This window comes from Rhinolophus ferrumequinum, chromosome X (assembly GCF_004115265.2).
Source record: "Rhinolophus ferrumequinum isolate MPI-CBG mRhiFer1 chromosome X, mRhiFer1_v1.p, whole genome shotgun sequence".
Lineage (NCBI taxonomy): Eukaryota > Metazoa > Chordata > Mammalia > Chiroptera > Rhinolophidae > Rhinolophus > Rhinolophus ferrumequinum.
Window position 1 is genome coordinate 48,809,317 of NC_046284.1, and position 19,370 is coordinate 48,828,686.

Genomic DNA, 19,370 nt, shown 5'->3' on the forward strand with positions numbered 1-19,370 from the left:
ATGCACATTGTTTACCTACCTACAAATTTGCCTACAGAAGATGTGCTTGCCTAATAAAACTAAAATCTGTCATTATGAGTTGTTGATTTAGTCTACGGAAGTTGTCCGTTATGTTGAAGAAGTTCTAAACATTTCCGTAACAATTTTCCTTAACTGATCTTCCTCTACAAACAATCTTCCAATTTTAGTGTCTCAACACTTCTTTCTTGATAATTCCTGATTTTTCAGTTACTCTATAGAAGTTTTCCTTTCCTCTTAAACATAGTTCAGAATTTTCAAATTCAGCCAAAGCCTTTAAGTTTTCCCTATTTCAAATACCATGTAAGTACTGAAATATTCATAAATATGTGGAAGATAGCTCATTACTAAGGTTGCCATCCAATGGTATCATAAAATCTACTCTAAAACAATAGAATTGAAGTTTTGTTTGTTTGTTTGTTTATTTGTTTTCCTTCCAGTGAGAAATTAAAACTGTACATTGGAACAAAGTACTATACTACAAAAGCAGGTCCTTCCCCCTCGCCCCCACTATTCTGAAAATGTAAACAAAAAATTGAAGTACAGAAGTGATTTCTGTGCCTTTCTCTTCAAACACTTTTTCAGCACCTCGATGTCATTAGGTGTACTTTATGCTTGATATAGCAGAAATTCTGTATGCTCACATAGCTGTTCTGAGGACTTCAGATTTTTCACTACCAAATATCACTGGTGAAGCTAAGATCTTTGGATGATAAAGGTAGCAGGGAACTGTTTTTGTGAAATTCCTGGGTATCGTTCAGGTGGTTATTAAGGGGTAGTTGTCCATTGAGTAGTGTCAGAGGCAGGTTATAATAAGTATGGTGGTTACCTAAGGAAGGTACTGGCAAGGTGGTGGTTGGCATCTCATGTTTATAACCTCTGCAACAGTGCCTAATTTGCATTGAATCTGAATGGTGGAAATTAGGGAGATCAGCTTGAGTTGACACCAAAGAGGCTGAGGTACTGGTCATGGCAATAGAGGGTATAGGCTGGAGTTCTCCAAAAAGTCCTTGTTCTGCAGAGTCCAGAACATTGCACTGAGAAAGCATTTCTTTTTTCTTGATGGGCATTTCATATACTAAGTGCTTCCAAAACTTAGAATTTAATCTGCTGCTTTTGGGTCCCTTCCACTTGATCAGGGACAGACGTTTGATGTTGTGCTTTAGTGATTCCACTTCCTGGCAATTCACCTTTCCTTTTAATTCTGTACACTCAATCAAAATCACTTTGATATCTCCACTGACTAGCATGTTATGGAGTCTGCTTTCCAATTCGAAAATACTCCATCCTCGTCTGAGAATATAGTCTGGAGTTAGCACGATAATAAGTCTTCTGCTTTGCTCAACACATCTTGTGAGATCTTCAATGTATGCTACAAATCACAGAAAGAGAGAAAGAGTAAAACAAAGACATTTCTAGTCTTTAAGCATTAGGTTTGCACTTTAGTATAGTAAAGATCCAGTCTTTCACTAAGGTACATCACATTGTCTTTGGTGTATTGCACATTCAGATAGCCCATTTCCTTCAAAATAAAAAAACTAAAAAAAATGAAGAAACAAAAAGCTCAAAATACTAATTTTCTTTCCCTTCATCATTACTTCCAGTGTTCTATTGGCTAATATAAATTCTGACTTCTTTGGAGCTCAGATGTATTTCAGTTATTTTTATTTATTCAATCATTTCATTTAAGGCAGGCTGCCAGGCTAGTAGTCTAAGGGAACGAACAATCAACAAGTTGATGAAAGGAGAACTGGAGCTTTTTAATGACTGAAGGGTCACTATATTTATGGGTTTCTTTTGCTTTCCCCTGGTTTTCAACTACAAAAAGAGTAGGGGGGCTATGTATACGAACCACCTCAAAAATAATTTTGATAGAGATGGTGGAAAATCTCAAGTAGAATCATAGCTTATTTCTCAGAATACCTTCTGTTATTTGCAACCTTAGGTTCTCCATTTTGCCCTTCATACCCAGAGATAGGGCAGTGGTGTGCTTGCACCCAAGAGTTTAATTTGAACCAGCTGCTCTTTGTTCAAAGTAGGGTTGGAGGTGGGGGATGGTGTGGAATGAACAGTAAAGGAGGAGGACTCTATCAACTGAGCAGTCTTTGCCCTACTTTGTGGAGCAATTCTGAGAGTAAAGTTAATATATTATGGCCCTTTCATGGTAGAAAAACACTCAACTAACTCAATTTATGTATCCCATGGAATAATCCTTTTGCAATCATGCTTCCCAAAGACTTATCTGCCAAAAAAGGAAACACACACATGTGTTAACAAATGGAGACTTGGACACAGGTGCTGCAACAGAGAGCTGTCTTTACTAAGTAGAGCACAAGGCCTTATCTAATGTACAGTGCCCTCTAGCAGAAGCAGAGCTTACAGAAACATAGCAACATTGGTCACTGCAAATCTGCCCAAGGTTACAGACTACTTTCAAGGAGTCATGTCCAATACATAGTGTGGAGCCACCAAACAGCCCAGTATAAGCCATTTGAAAAGAGAAACTTCTTTTACAGATTCATATTTTACAGATGATCTCTCTTTCCCAGGGTTTTATTTCCACCACTTGGCAGCAAGAACTCTTTCACAAGTGAAAATGAGCAAACTTTCTACACACCCTACAGATAAACAAAGAAATTTTTAAGAGATACACATAGAATTGCCCATTTTACAATTCATTGTTACTGCTGTTTTCGTTTTTACTTAATACATTTTAGGGCTTTCTCATGCAGTAGTTACAATGGCTGTATCTGAAGGGATAAAGCAATTTCTAAGTGGGAAAAGAACTTCTTAAGAATTTCAAGCATTTTATTTTAGGAATTATGTATTCAGGGAGAAAATCAGCATTCAAATTTGCAAAAAACAAAAACAAAAAAAACATAACAAAACAAAACAAAAACACTACACAAGTAGCAATGGGGAAGTTATCACTCGGTAATTATCATTTAGAGAACTGCTGAAACAGAATGGAAGGAAAGGTAGAAAGTTTCAATAGAGTGGAAAAATATTATCCCAATGTATCAACAGTTCTGACTCTTCATTTTCTTCCTTTCTTTCTGCTCCCAAAAAGAAAGAAGTTATGTGGGAAGCTTCATCATTAGAAGTTGGATCTGTAAGATACAGTAAAATAAACTATCATGCATCTTTCCCATTATTCTTTTCACCTTTCCTCAAAACAAAGCAAAATAAAACCCAAACCCAGAATCATGGTATAAGTGCAAGAGTCCATGAAAATGCAGTTTTACTGGTAAATTATGAGTTAATTGTTAATTTATAAAGTAATTCTTTACAGAATAATTTATCAAGGACTTATTCCAATTAATGTCCTTACCTCATTAATTAAAGCTTTTCATTTAGTTTTTAAAAAATTGATCTGTACAAACCTTTTCAGGAGCACATCTGTGACACAAACTATACCTCTATAAAAAACACTCTTTCTGTGTGATGAGATGCAGTTTAATTTACTTTTAAAACTATACTTTTAAAAACAGAAGTTATAGCTATACATATGTCTATCTACTTAAAGAAAAAAATGACAACCCAGGCGTTCACAGTCATTAGAAAAAAATATACACATACATACTAATTACTTTGAGTGAGAACTCATGAGCTTTGGCTCTGTTATCCTCTTTCTTGAATGGGGAAGAGAACAGGGTATAATTTTTCAAGTTAATATGGTTCTCCTACTTCACCTGTCAATTATATTTTGCCATTTGACAGCTAAACAGGGTGCAACATTTGGGGTTTGGGGGAGCTTCTTAGAGATTTCGTTAGACAGAATTTGCTTTTGCCCCCAGAAGGAATGCCTGTCAAGAGAGATCCCACTATGTTCAGCTGCACAGGGTGTGGGTGTTGAAGGGAACCTTGGAGAGAGGGAGTGGTCCCTGTCTCCTGCATACTACACTCTCTGTGCTTATCCTGGCAAAGCCCAGTGGAGAGTTGAGGCAACCATCCAGATTATTCCGGCTGAAAACCTCCTGTGGAAGAAAAAAAGGTCTGAATTATCCTGGTTTGCCCTATATATACATTAATCATATGCACTGGAGTCAGTCAGTCAGTACATCAAAATGTTCCCTGGGTAGACACAGCCCAAATGTCCCAAAGAAAACATGAGCCATTTTCTTGGGCCCTGAATTTCATATTCCATTTCACTTGGTGAAAAACCAAGTGGAAGTTTTCAGATGTGAAGCCCACATTTCACTTCTTGGGATGGTGATCAGTGGCTGGGCAGCAACCTCAATGTTTGAAAGCAGCTGGGGAGGTGCCTCTAAGATCTGCCTGGCTCTAAAGAAAAGGAGAGACTGTGCCCTAGCTTCCAAATTCTGGCTCTCCCTCTGTTTTTCTCTCTCTGTTTTTCTTTTCTCCCCCTAACCCCCTTTGCTCCTCTCTACCTCTCTTTCTTGACTCCCTTTATTTATTTTTTCTTTTTCTGCCCTGTCTCCCTCTTTTCCTTTTACCACCCTCTTTGGTTAATTTCTCACTCTTTCTTTCTGCCTTTCCCTCTCTTAATCTCCCTGTTCTCTTGCCTATTCCCCTGTGCCTCCTCTCTCCCTCCCTTCCTTGCTAAGTCTTTTTGTCTTTCTCTTTACCTTTGGGAAAAAACTAAGGACCTAGCCATCATGGAAAATATAAGTAAATTAGCAACAAGCCAAAGAGGTAGAGTTAATATTTTTTACATGCTAATCTTTAGCCATGGAATTATTGCTGGCTTCTATGCAGAAGTGCTCAAAATAATTTCTCCCTTACCCCGGGGTTGCATGTCTGCATCCAATGACTGAATTATAACTTTATCCATTAGGACCATGTCCTATTTTTGTATGGCCTGTGAGCTAAGAACAATTTTTAAAACATGCTTAAAGGTTGTAAAAAGAAGTAGAAGGGTGGGGGAAGGTGGTGGAGGAGAAGCAGCAGCAACAGCGACAGAGGCCATATATATAACCCACAAAGCCTAAAATATTTACTATCTGGCCCTTTACAGAAAGTCTGCTGTCCCTGAATTAGAGACCAATTGGGGTGTGTAGGTTTGGAAAAGTTCCAAATAAACTAAACAGAAACAGGTATCATGTTAAAACATTGCTCGTCCATAGCGAGGGTATACTCTGACAGGCAGTGGTGTTTGCCATGGTAGGGCTGTGGTTTTGTGGGAGACATTTTAGAAACCATCAGAAACCATTTTAAAAAGCTTGCTACCATGAAGAGATAATAAAGAAAAGTTTTTTTTTTTGTTTTTTTTTTTCCAAAAAAAAGAAAAATCACTAAATCCACAGCACATATGAAAATTCATTAAATCTTGCCCTGACTTGTTCAGGCAAAACTGAATAGCAGGAATCCCATAAAAGGCTCTTTTATTCATATAAAAATATAAAATATCCCTTAAATGAAAGGTCATTATTTCTTCACAAAGTTTGAAGTAACTTATGATGACAGAAAAAGGGGGTTGTGTCTGATGGCTTTCTGCTTCTCTAGACAAGGCTGTGAAACCATACCAGATTATCAGACATGAAATAAAGCTAATTACACTTAACCTATTTGTAAAGAAAATTTCCCCTTGAACATTGTTTTGATGGGGGTGCTTTAGTTGGTATAAATTCATTGTTTACATTATAAGTGCACTTGTAAAAAAACTTTTCCTTTTGTCTATATTGGGAGTTGACAGAAAGTTAGAAAAATATTCTAAAAGAAAATGCATTGTCACTAGGCCCTCCTTAAGATGTATTTTTATTGGAGAAGTAAGTGAAGGCCATGCTGGTAGCACCAGTATTTGTAGGACACACAGAAAGTGATTACCTAAAACCATATTAAAAGCAAAGCAATGTCAATTTTAAAATCACTTTCAAGACAGTTGTATAAACCAAAATTATAGTGCATTTAGAAAAGTAGGATTCTATCTGCAAAAGTGACTTGAAAATAGGACACTTATTAACAAAGCAAAACAAACAAACAAACAAACAAACAAACTGAAGGAAGAAATAAAGCAACAAAACAGAAGGAGGAAGAATGGTAGTCTCAATATATTGTTTCTAATCAGATATATATATATATATATATATATACACACATATATATGCATATATATATACATACATATACATATACATATACATATACATATATACATATATTTCCAAAATAACTCAGTATCCTCTAAATCTCAGGCTCTGAATCTGCTGCAGTTGTAGGCAGAAGGACAAGACAGAAAACCACTCTATGAATTTCCATGTGGTCTTGCTATTGCCTACTAGCCATCTGATTTATCAAATTAATCAACTAGCTACCTGTAAATTACTTTTTGTGTTGACACTTCCACTTATATCAGGGTCATTATTGGGGCAATTAGCATATTAAAAATATCAAAAGACAAATACTTAGCCTGTAGCCAAGGGCATAATTCACTACTAATAGTAATAATAGTAATTCAATATGCTTATACCCACAACTATGTACATCCACTATCAGTTAACAGACAAATCATTAGGGTGAGACAGGATGCTTCAAAACAGATAATACTCCTCTAATTTTTGGTGAACATTAGCTAATTGACAGCTATCAACAATGATACTTATAAAACACGTGGGTTAATATATCAAGACTTAAAATCAAGACTTAATTTCTGACAGTTACTGAGATGGATCCCCTCCTATTGCTGGTGTGGAGAAACCAGCAAAAATAATATAGGTTTTTCATGGATCAAATAAAAATGTATTATTCAGCATTATATTCTAATATTTGGAAAAAAAATGTTAGACCTCTGGTATGACTAGAGGCTTACAGTGAGGTATTTTATGATGTGGTCTCACTGAAAATACTATCTGCGTTTTAAATAATGATGCTCAATACTAACCAACTGAAAGAATCACATAGGTTGACAACCTGACTCTTTATCTTGGCTGATGTTGCTAAAGCTTTTGGGTCTTGATTCTGCCTCTGGCAAATGTTAAGATTCTGTCTGTACAGTCTGCCACAAAGATTGAGGCTACAAAATTTTTATTTAGCCAGGTGTGTGTGAGGGAAGGAGGTGGCTTCCTAAACAATGTGTGATATTACTTACCCTACAGAAACCTTCCCTGTCCCCTCCCTCTCCAAGTTCTTGCCTTGATAATTCACAGATATGTTGCTGGGCTACATTTTTTTAGCAGGAGTTTTGTTCTAATAAATTCTGATTAATAGGTTGATCAACAGTTCATATGGATGTGCTTAGACCTTGTGACTGCAGGGAACTATATTTATTTACAGTTTTGTTTTTCGAGGCTATATTTCTGGTAGTGAGTTAATCCTTTACTGTTGCTATGTATTTCAGCTGTGGGTGGGTAGGAAAGCGTGATAGTGGGTAGAATATACTCTGGGATATCCACGTCTCTAAATTATTTCTCTTCTCTCTTGACCTCTTCAACAGTAGAGGTAGGATAATGGAACACATTCGGAGAATATTGAAAGAAAGATAATGTAGACAATAGCAAAAAAAGAGAGTCTGAAAAACGACTTTCTCCTCCTCTTTTCTCCATTAACATCATGCCCTAGAAACCTGTAGATATACCAATTCCAATCAGAGCAATCTTAGTAACTATGGAACAAGACAACTTGCTTCTCATAGTCTTTTCTGGGGTTCCTTTGGTACTTATTACACTTTTATCCTGGTCTTCTAGGCTTTTATTTTTTCAAAGGTGCCTGTTTCTTGTGCCACCCAAACAGTAGATTGCCTGATAGAAATTATACACAATGGGTTATTCCTTTACCTCAAACTTTGATGAGACATCTTAGTCCATTGACTTCAGTACATTCCTTGGCATATTGGAGTACAGTTCCCTCTCTCTTGACTCTAACATAAAGGAGATAGTGGGCATATCTAATTTTATTCCATGGGAGTAAATTGCACACAATGTGTTAAATTTCCATGGTTGTTCATGTCACCCTTGCCTCACACTTTTTAGGTCACAGACGTCAGATTGCCTGGAAAAGGATTTTATTACTCCCAGAGGACAATTTACTTGAATGGTGTCCAATATGTCCAGCTATTAGAGGAACTATTGGCAATGAGTACTTACAGATCCATGTACAAAAATGTTTTTTGCATGCCTCACTTCAGAAGTGACTAGGGATCATCTGACACCAGATGTATTCTCCAGTCATTTGTCATTTCATTGTCAGCACAATCACATGGCTAGTGCTAGGCATTAAAGAACTGAAGATTAAACTAGTGAGGAAAGTCTAGCAAATGCAAGAATGTAATCAGACATTATATATTTTTCCCTTAAATTACTGAAGGAGTTCTAGGATTCTTGCATGAGAGAAATTCACGGAAAAATTGAGCATGGAAACAAATAGATGATAATTTGATACTTGAGGCCAAACTCATAAATATAATTTCAGCAGACATGGCTGATCAACCATATGAATGATAGTATTTTTAGTTTACTAGTATCTTTATTGGATGCAATAATACATGAATAACTCACATAGAGATCTCCACAGTCTTCCTATGAATAAAAGGGGAAATTGAGGTTAAAGCCCTTGAAGGATTTTTTTCTCTTCAAAGTCCACTTAGATATCTACACGTTTTCCTAAAGCTTCAGCCAGAAGTGGCTCAATTTATAATTGTTAATAAATGCTGCATATGTACTTTTAAGCCCCTTACTTGCTTTCTCATAAAGGCAAATAAAAGCTATAGGATTGCGTTGTTTCTACTTTTAGTCTTAGAATGTTATTTTCTCACTCTGATTAATGGCCCTCAGCCCAATTTAATAAAATTTATATTTTTGTTTTTTAATCTCTGCAGAAACACTGAGATAAGATGGGCTCAAGAGCCTAAGCGGTACTCATCCAAAAACGTCCCCAATCTCAGGATCTCAGTTGCACAGCTGGGTTCTGTTGCTCACATGTCAGCTTCAGAGCACATCTGTTCATTCCTCAAGGATCCACTAGGCCCCATGAACACAATGTGCTCTGTGTAGAGTATTTTATACCACAAAACCCAGCAGCTGCAGGGGTGAGAAAATCTCTACTTCTCAAGTTTGTGTCTCCAGGCAGTTTGAGTAGGGTGTTTTCTATCTGGCTTTCTTTTGGTTGCCTGTCACTTCTGACATTCAGACGCCTGTTGGCAACAAAGTTGCTTTTGCTATCCTCAGGACAGATGTTTCTAGCCTGGGAAGAGACAGACCAAACTTTTACTGGAAAGTAGGAATTCTTGCCACATTTAGGCAAAAAACCTGAGAAAACATGAGAAAGATCCTGGCTACAGGCTCAAGAACGGAAAGGTAGGTCACTGCCAGGAAAAAAAAAAAAAATGTCCAGATCTGAGGACTTAGTTTTAGCATTTAGGGAACACACTTATGTCAAATCTTCCCATCTCTGATGGTTCAAGATGACAAAAGGACACTTCCCTAGTAGGCCGTGTGAGAAGGGTACAGACACTTCTACCTTCCTTGTAAAGTGACATGTTTGTATTGAAGCTTTTTGAGAACTCCTGGGAGACAGAGGGAGAGAGTGAGACAGCGAGAGAGCAGGGTGTGAAGGGAGATCTGTTCATGTACTTTTGAAGCTGTATGCATTGGAAAGGTTTGTGTGTTAATGAATTTGGGTTGGACTATCATGAGAGTAGTGTAAAAGCAACTGAAGATACATCCGAAGGGAAGGCATTAAACACGAATGGGCTTATGTCATAGACTTCATTAATTTGATTCATAGAAAATTATTGTTGTAGATCAAGAATATTATGAAGTCTGCTTTTACAATCCTCAAAGGCCTCATTGCTAGTTTTTGGATGAAGGAGTAGTCTTGGGTCAACATATTTTAAATGAGATGTGAGGGACAAACATAGCTTATAATATTGTAACTAGGTTTTTCCCCCCACAGGAATGTGTCTATATTTATATAGCATAACCTGTTAAATCTGTACCAATGGCTGCAAATACAGACCACAGAAGCTTCTTTAATAACACACATACACCAAGTCCAAAATGTTCTACTCTGTCATTCATGTGTAAATCAAGTATATTATTCATATACTTCATCGACTTCCTGAATGCGTGCTAAAAATGCCAAGGAAAAACTCGTTAATCGTGACACGGTGACTGCTCAGCCAGCTCTGAAATGTTGATGGAAAAGAAAAAATAGTCAAAGGACCCTTTTAAGAATGGCTGCAGGTTATACTCGCAAATCGGAATTCAGAGAACATGAATTTCCTTCTTCAGGAAGGAAGGATTAAAGTCAAACACCCTCCAGTGGTTGCATCTAAAAACTGCATAACTGTCCCAATGGCTTACTGGTAAAAAGAGTCTTACTGTGTACCACTGAGAATCCAGGATCCAAGTCCCTGCTCAGTTTGATGGCTGTATAACCTCAAAAAAATTAAAATGATTTCTATGGACTATAAAAATCTCTGCCCATCCTGATAACATCTTCTTGGGTGTTTCTATATTAAGTTATTTTAATGTCAGTGTATACTAGGTGACAACCTCCTATCATCTCTTATGCAGTGCATTATAGTCCTCAACCAAAACCTTGTAGTTTTGAGCTAGGAAATGTGTCTTGTATAAGTGTCACACCCCATGGTCAAGAGGATGTGAAAACCTGTCTATAATACACCAAAACAAATAATTAATGTCCACCAATTTAGCCAAAAAAATAGTTCACTCAGGGAGGTGTAAAATATTCTACCACCTGTTTGGCTAAATTGACACAGCAGTTTGATTCAACTGACCTATCGAGTCATCAAAATAGACTATCTGGGAGTGCTAAGACAACACAAATTTGAGATACAGCTCTCTCTCCTTTATGCTCTCTGGGTCTCATTCTCATTCATGCACGAATAGCTGCTTCTTTATACAATAAGCAAGTGTCATCTACTGAATCTCAGGTAAAGTGGATCTCCTGTGTTGTGTGTTGCCCCATTTCCCTTTCTAATGTGTAGAATTGTGAAGCACTGTTTTCCAGTTCAGAATAAAGATAATATTGAAATGTTCAGACATAAAGACTGCCATTTTTCAGTCATTTGTTGGGGTTGATAAAGACTGGCTTTTGTGGGTCTAATGGTTTTGGAATGCAAGAAGGTAGAAAGGCCACTACCACACTGAGTTCTACTGAAGATGACTTGACATTGAATATAAATTCCATGTTGGTAATGATATTACTTAAATACAATTTAGGCTATTATCTCACTAAAATATATTTTACCCAATTTCTATATGCTTTGGACAAAAAATACAAAAAGTACATTGCAATCTAATGAATCAAGTGAAAAAATAGTAAAGAAGTATTTAAAATTTTTTCATCAATGATTGAACCCCTTGAAGGTATTTTTTTCAACTATCTGAAAAAATAAAAGCAATATACTCATCATATATATATATATATATATATATATATATATATATATATATATATAAAATGGAACATTACTCAGCCATAAAAGAGAATGAAATCTTACCATTTGCTATAACATGGATGGACCTAGAGGATATTACACTAAGTGAAATAAGTCAGAGAAAGACAAATACCATATGATCTCACTTACATGTGGAATCTAAAGAACAAAATACATGAACAAACAAAACAGAAACAGACTCGTGGACACAAAGAAACTGATAGCTGTCAGAGGGGAGAGGGGTTGGAGGGCCAGGTGAGAAAGGTGAAGGGATTAAGAAATACAAATTAATAGTTACAAAATTGTCACAGGGATGTCAAGAACAACATAGAGAATAAAATCAATAATATTGCAATAACTACCGTGTTTCCCTGAAAATAAGACCGGGTCTTGTATTAATTTTTGCTCCAAAAGACACATTAGGGCTTATGTTTAGGGGATGTCATCCTGAAAAATCATGCTAGAGCTTATTTTCTGGGTAGGTCTCATTTTGGGGAAACACGGCATGTATAGTGCCAGGTGGGTACTTGACTAATCAGGGGATCACTGCATAAATTATATAAATGTCTAACCACTATGCTATACACCTCAAACTAATAAAATAATACTGAATGTCAACTGTAACTAAAAACAATAAATACAGAATTTAAAAAATAAGATAGAAATGTCCAATTGAAAAAAAGAAAAACTTTGTTCAGATATTGCAAGCAAAAATTTAAACCCTTATTTGTCATTATCTTTTCTTGTCTTAAACGAACACTGTTCAAACAAAATCAGCAAGCATCTATGAAGCATCCAATGAGCTCAAGTATTCTTCTGGATGATGAGAGTGTTATAAAGATAAATGAGATATAGTCCCTGCCTTCATGGATCTTATAATCTTGCTGACTAGATAAGACATAAGTTGATGGAAAACTACATAAAATAATACAAAATATCACAAGAATACAAAATCTAGAGTCCAACAAGTGATTATGCACCATGAACCCTAGGGCTATAGAAATTATTATGGACTTTTCACAGAGGCAGTTTATGGAGAAGGATAAATAGGATACGTAAAGGTATAAAACACTAACATGAACAACAGCATTGAAGGGACACACAATGTGTATCAAAGGTACGGTTTGGCTAGAGTGGAATGTATGAGTAGGGGAAATGGTAGGAGATAATTCTGGGCTGGCAGTAGACTGTAGATGTGTTTAGCTAAGAGTTATGGATTTTACCCTATAGGAAATGATGAACAGTTTAAGGTTATTGACTAGTGCAGTGACGTGATCAAGGAGGTATACAGATTAGTGGGACTAGATGGATGCGAGAAAAAATAGGAAGGCAGAGAGAAGTCAACATTGCAGGACTGAGGTAATTAGAGCCTATACTAGAATGGCACAAGTGAGAATTGAAAAGAGGCAATGCACACTGTATTTGAGAGATACAGAAGAATAAAAAAAAAATTATTCTGAGGTATCAGCATGTCTTTTGTGGCTTGAACAATGTAGAAGTTGTATGTCAAGTCATGAAAATGAAGGAAATTACACAAAGCAAAGAGTGGAGAACCATGGGAAGAAGTTTGGGAAATTCTTACATTTGTGGTACAGGAAAACAATGGACCCGTCGATACTCTCTTTATTCCTTTCTACGCATGTGTAAATGTGCATACTCACGTGCACACACAACTATACCTAGACACTCTGAGAAATATGCACTCTGAGAAAAGAGATGAACAGCCAAAACTCAGTTGTTTAAATTTGTCTCCTGTCTCTTTACTGACCACAATGGATAGCTGATAACCTAAATAAATGTTAATGAGAAACAGCATGATCTAGTCAAATGAGAATCAGAGTCAGACAGCTCTAGGTTCTAATTCCAGATCTAGCAGTTGCCAGCTGTCTCATCTTGGACTTCTTTCAGGCCTTATTTACTCATCTGTAAGAGGATAATAGGACCAGCTCTCTCTCATATAGGGTTATCGTAAAGGTGAAATGAAATGATGTACGTGAAAATATTGCATATTCTGTGAAGTACTGAAAATATAAGCTTTTTTAATTTTGTTATCTCAGGTGTATAAATGACCCATACTCTGATTTGTGGTTACAGTTCACACTCACCCTCTCAAAGATATTAACATAAACACATGCAAATTAATTCTAGCACTTTTATTTTCCTTTAATGACATTTTAAGATCTGTTAGGGCAGGGACCATATCTTAGGCTTTTCTATATGCCCCTTACACTTTACCCTGTATAGCACTCTGAACATTAACAGGAACAAGTATATATTTTTACTTGAACCCAAATTTATTCTGAAAGCTCAAATATCGCTTCAATATATAGCATAATTTAAAAGTAGCATTTATAGCTTACATAGTGCAGAACTTCTTAAAAATAATTTAAATACACAGTGAAAGTCCTGTTCCCAATGGCCTTACATTCCTTTGTAAGTGGATTTTTCTATAAATCTGAAAATGAGTAACAAGGCATAAATTCAGAGTTGTTAGTGGCAATGATTGTAGGTATAAGTAGAATCACAATGACAGACGACCAGCTTTGGAACTGAAATGCATTGAAAAGACTTTAAGTGACTTATACAGATTATTTTTTAAGGATCATCATTTTCTCAGAACACAAAGGCAATATAATTAAAAACGTCAGTAAGGCACAATTTTAAAACCATACCTGAAATATAAATGAGAGTGCCTTTTAAAAAAATGTGGAAGTTAGAATGTCAGAACACAGGCATTGGGGAGAAATTTGAATTTAATAAAATCTCCTGTGAGAAACAATTATCAAACACTTGGCTCTGATGTCTGAAGCCTCCATATAACTTCCTAGAAGAAACCAAACTTTTTAAATACAAAACTTGAAAATACTTACTTCCACTTGGAATCAGGTCTCTTTCTGGGATGAAAAGTTTATAACCATAGTGTTTTTCCAGGACATCTGGCAGTATTTCAAGAGCAAACTGCTCTTCTTCAGGATTATCACAGTCTAAAGTATCTTGGTCCACTTTTGTGTAAGAGAGATAGGCATCATATTCCTTGTTGTCTTAAATGTCAAGAACAACGAAAGGGTTGTACATATTAGTAGATTCTCCTTAAGTACTAAAATTCTATAACCATTAACAAGCTGAAATAGTACTATAATTAGTGACTGTCATTAGTAATTGGAAAAATAAGTCACATGCCATGTTATAAGGAATCTAGGACATTTCAACATAACCTAGTTATATGATATGACCTGAGACTTTTATGCAATGGACAATGTTCAGAACAGAATAAAACAAAGAATTATTATTTGTGATTTTTCTTGACTATACATATTTGTGATATTCAGTGATATGTGAATAATTAGCTCAGTGTGTTTGAATGCAGGACTAAATAGACCAAAGTCATGGATTTGAACTTTTTCTGTGCCAGCTGGCTTGGCTCTGTTACTTGGTCATAGACTATACCTAGTTTGCACAAATATGTGCAAGAGATCCAAGAGGGGCTGGGCCTTAGAGTGTGGAAGATCTAAATAATTCAACCATAATTCAACCTCACTCATAGAGACACTACTCACAGCACATGCCATACTTCCAGTTGGTTAGTGCCATTATCTTCATATACAAAAAGCAGTTCATTACCAAATATTAGAGACAGCAGCTGGGTTTTATACAAGTGCATTCTCTGTTATTCTTGTTCAATCCATGGCCAACTAATTTGACACAAACTTCCAAAAGAAGCCTTTGTTTCAAAATATACATACTTCCAGTATTGGCAAATTAGGTCTTCCCTTCACACATTTAGTCAGAGAGTTAACTGTGCTTTTTTTCTCCTTTGCTGTATTGGCCCATAGCCACACACATCTCTCTTCTCTCTCTCTCTCTCTCTCTCTCTCTCTCTCTCTCTCTCTCTCTCTCTCTCTCTCTCTAATAAAAATTATATATATATATATATATACATAATTTTTTGAAAAAGAAATATATATATATATATATAATTTTTTGAAAAATATGAATGAATACAGTTACTCAAGGTACTAGTCCTCATTGGTTTTAGAAGCACCACATTGGAAAAGTTATAGAGGATTCCAAAATTCCCTTATTTTTAGAAAACTTATTTTTAAAAGTTAATGTAATGAGCATAGACTTATATGGAACTTTTTAGTATTTATTAAACCTTGATACTTGCAAACAATATTTTTAAAAGACAGGCAAACATTTCAGGATTTGTCTTTAAAATACATCAAATTTTTTCCATTAAAACAGACCTGATTAGAATACAGTTAAAACCTGACCAAAAGATGTACAGAATGAAACAGCCACTCACTTACCTATACCATTAATGATTTGATTCTGCTTGATGAAGGAGGAACAAACGATAATCATATAAAGAGATACAAATACCCTATTGTAGGATCAGGCGGGACCTTCTGATTAGAGATATCTGAGGCAGGATTATGTTGTTCTAATTCTAGTAAGATTCCAGACTTTACCACCCTCACAAGAAAGGAACTCTGGTTATTTATGTTAAGATGGTGCCTGAAGCCAGGAGCTTCACTTTAGCATGTCCTCTGGCTGGAAAAGCCTTCCATAAAGCTTGCTTGGGTTACTTGATTGCCTAGAAGAAGATGCACATGAAGGACTGTCCTGGATAGTTGACATCATTTGGCTTACAAATGGGGCACATTCCATTGTTATGCATAAAACACCATTTGGAAGTGAGAATACAGTGCTAATGTAAGAACCTCCCAGTAATCCTAGCACCTCTGCCCGTGTTCCAATCAAGCTCAGGATGCATCTGCAGGCCCTTGACTTTCTCCAGCTATAATTATTCACCTGGGACTTAGGGCTGCCAATGAAACACAGCTGGAAGAATAAAATAGGCCAAAGGACCAACAGCTCCATTCATATAAGCAGAATGTATTTCATTGTTCCTGATGGATGGTACGGCTGCTCCAAACTCTATAATGTCAGATTAGACCTTTGTTTCCTCTGACTTTGATAACTTTCCTATCTCACAAGCCTCCCTAAATTCAACTACTTATTAATTCGACAATGATTTGTTGAACATCTACTATGAGCCAGCCATCTGCAGTGACTACCTGACTCTTTCACCTGACCAGGCCTTCTAGAGTCTTGCCCCCTTGCTTGTCCTGACTATGACTGTTTGCTCTCCAATCATGCCTAAACTCACATAATCCTGGTCCTATCCTTGTTTCACCTATATCTTAACATAGGTGATGCAACAAAGACTTTCCTCTAGAAAAATATTGCTATATTTGCATATCCCAAATCAAGTTATGGCAAAGAACATGGATGTCTTTGATGTGCGTTAACACCTGATAAGTCTGGGTAGTAAATTTTACCTAACATTCTAGTTATGTAAATAACTCTTCTGGTTTCAGTTATGTCCCTTTAAGATAAATAAAGGTGAAAAGCTTATGGGGGCTTGCCAAAGCAGGAAGAGCTCTCAAAACTACCATGTCAGATGTTCTAGAGGTTTTAGAATGCCAGCTAGCAAGCAAGCCGTGACGCAGATGCCAGTTTAAAAACTGCACTTCTCCCTTATGTAGACAGCCAAGAAAACCTTATGAATAGCCATAGCTGTTGCTTACAAAGAAGAGAAAGATGAATAGAGCAAAATCAACAACGTGATGCAAATAAGGTTAACAGCAAGGCCTGAAAATTGTTTTAAAACCGAACAGCAATTCAGCAACACCACTTTGCTAGGCAAGGCTAATGAGCCTTCCTCTGTGTTAAATCATGCTGACTAAGCTCATGTGAGGAACCAGAAAATAGAGCACAATGCAGAAAGAGCATTATAAAGAAGAGGGCTCACACAACGGTCACCGTAGGTATGCTATTCCCAATGAAAAGAGAAGTTATGAGGAAGGGAACCAAACTGTCTTTGGAAGAATTTTCCTGTTGTCACACCTGTCCCTGTTTTAAAATCTTATTTTAATCCTGTTCACCATCAGGAAGTCATTCCTGTGTACAACTTCTGGTGCTGTGCTTATCACAGTGTTAAAGCCTTAGCTTCTAAAGTACAAAGACTGTTTTACTTTGTTGATTATCATATACCTAGTGCCTACTGCAGTACGTGTGTGTGTGTGTGTGTGTGTGTGTGTGTGTGTAGTGGCAATCCAGATGAAGAATATAAGTAAATACATCATACACAGTGCCTGCCACACAGTAGACACTTAATACATATTTAATGACTGAATAATTCAAAAGTCAAATAAATGAAGCAATCAGTGGTAGATTGAAATGAAATGAGTCTGCTAGATTTTATTTTATAAAAAATTATGTGGTATATAACCCAAAAACAACAAAAGAACAACACAAACAAATGAGAAACAAGAACTCATAGACACAGACAGTAGTTTAGTGGTTACCAGAGGGTAAGTGTGGTGGGGGAGGGGAGATGAGGGTAAAGGGGATCAAATATATGGTGATGGAAGGAGAACTGACTCCCGGTGGTGAACACACAATGGGATTTATAGATGATGTAATACAGAATTGTACACCTGAAATCTATGTAATTTTACTAACAATTGTCACCCCAATAAATTTTTAGAAAGCTATTAAAAAAGTCTAAAAACAATCTATACCTAAATTTGAATTGTGTAGAAGAAACAAAAGGAATTGGTTCTTAATCTGTTTCTTACTAAGGTAAAGGGCCTTGACAGCAATTGTTTTATCTCCTGACCGACTAATGTCTCCTTGTTAAGCTGCTTATTTGGAAATAATTTCAAACATACAGAAACATGACAAAATTAAAACTATTTCAAGGAGCATACACATATCCTTTACCCAGATTCATCTATTAATATTTTCTCTCCTTTGTTCTCTTGATAGATAAGTAAAATTTTTCTGAACTTTGTGAGGGTAAGTTGCATTAGCCACAGCCTTTAACTCTAAATGTTTCATCATGTATCTCCTAAGAACAGGGATATTCTCTTACATAATCACAAATTCATGTCTTTTAATTGAATTTTAGCAATAGGAGACAGCTTACCATCAGTAGTTTCATCACCTCCAAAATGTTGTTGGTAGAAGAGCATCAATTCAATGTTGTAGCATTTGTAGATGACCACGAGCAGTATGAGGAGTAGGAAGATTGCTCCCAGGCCTCCTGCAAGCTCAATTTTGTAGATTAAATCTGGAAAAAAACACACACCAAAAAACAGAATAAACAGGAAAAGGTAATTAAATCAGCAACGCTTAGGATCTGCCCATAATTCTAGTCTGTACAGCCCATTCTGTTTTTCTTTCCGGAAGATTTTTGCCTAATGCAGTAACTAGCTTTGTTCTTGATATGTTTGTATAAATAAAATCTTTGTAAAATTCACTCTCTTCTAAAGATTTGAGTAATTTTACTATTGAAAATGATAAGTCTTTATGAAAAGGATTAGTTTTGTTTTGAACAGGTCTAGAACTTGCATATATACTTTTGATTTAAGTGTATTTCAGGGAACTATTAGAACTGCCATTTTCTGGGTCCAGAGCCAATATTTTGTTGTTTATGTTAAATTATCTTATTGGCGTAGCAAGATTACTATCTAATGCTTTTCAGAGCACAGGACCTGTTCTTCTACAGAAGAACAGCTTCATAAAATTATTCTCAGAATCAAATAAAATCTAATGAGCTTGCAGGATTTAACTGTTTCATTTAACCCTCGTAGAACAAAATCCAATAGAAGGTAAGCAGGGGAAATTAGCTTATCCATTTTCCCTACTTATTTGAATAAATGACTATAATATGTATGTGATACAATATGCTCAGAGAGGCTAAAAGAAAATGAAATATCCAGGCTAATCACTTGGCCTCTTCAAACAACACCAGGCTACTAGATAACAGCCTGATGCTCCAGTGGGACACTCCTACATCGCTTGGAGTTGGAACAATTAAATTAACACATAATGGAAAGAGACCTAACGTATCCCATGCTCAGGGAATAGTAACTTACCTATAGCTTAATTAGTGACATTAACAAATCTAGAGTGTATCATC

General features: G+C 36.2%; 1 protein-coding gene across 1 annotated transcript in view; it reads right to left on the reverse strand.

The window, feature by feature from the left end:
* Positions 1-665: 665 nt before the first annotated feature.
* Positions 666-19,370, reverse strand: part of IL1RAPL2 (interleukin 1 receptor accessory protein like 2) — a 1,393,401-nt gene continuing 1,374,696 nt past the window's right edge. The window contains exons 8-10 of the mRNA XM_033110155.1: positions 18,375-18,518; positions 14,248-14,418; positions 666-1,390 (exon numbers count right to left, since the gene is read on the reverse strand). Of these exons, the coding sequence (XP_032966046.1) occupies positions 693-1,390; positions 14,248-14,418; positions 18,375-18,518 (1,013 nt within the window). The 3' untranslated portion in view covers positions 666-692. The remainder of the gene's footprint in view (positions 1,391-14,247; positions 14,419-18,374; positions 18,519-19,370) is intronic.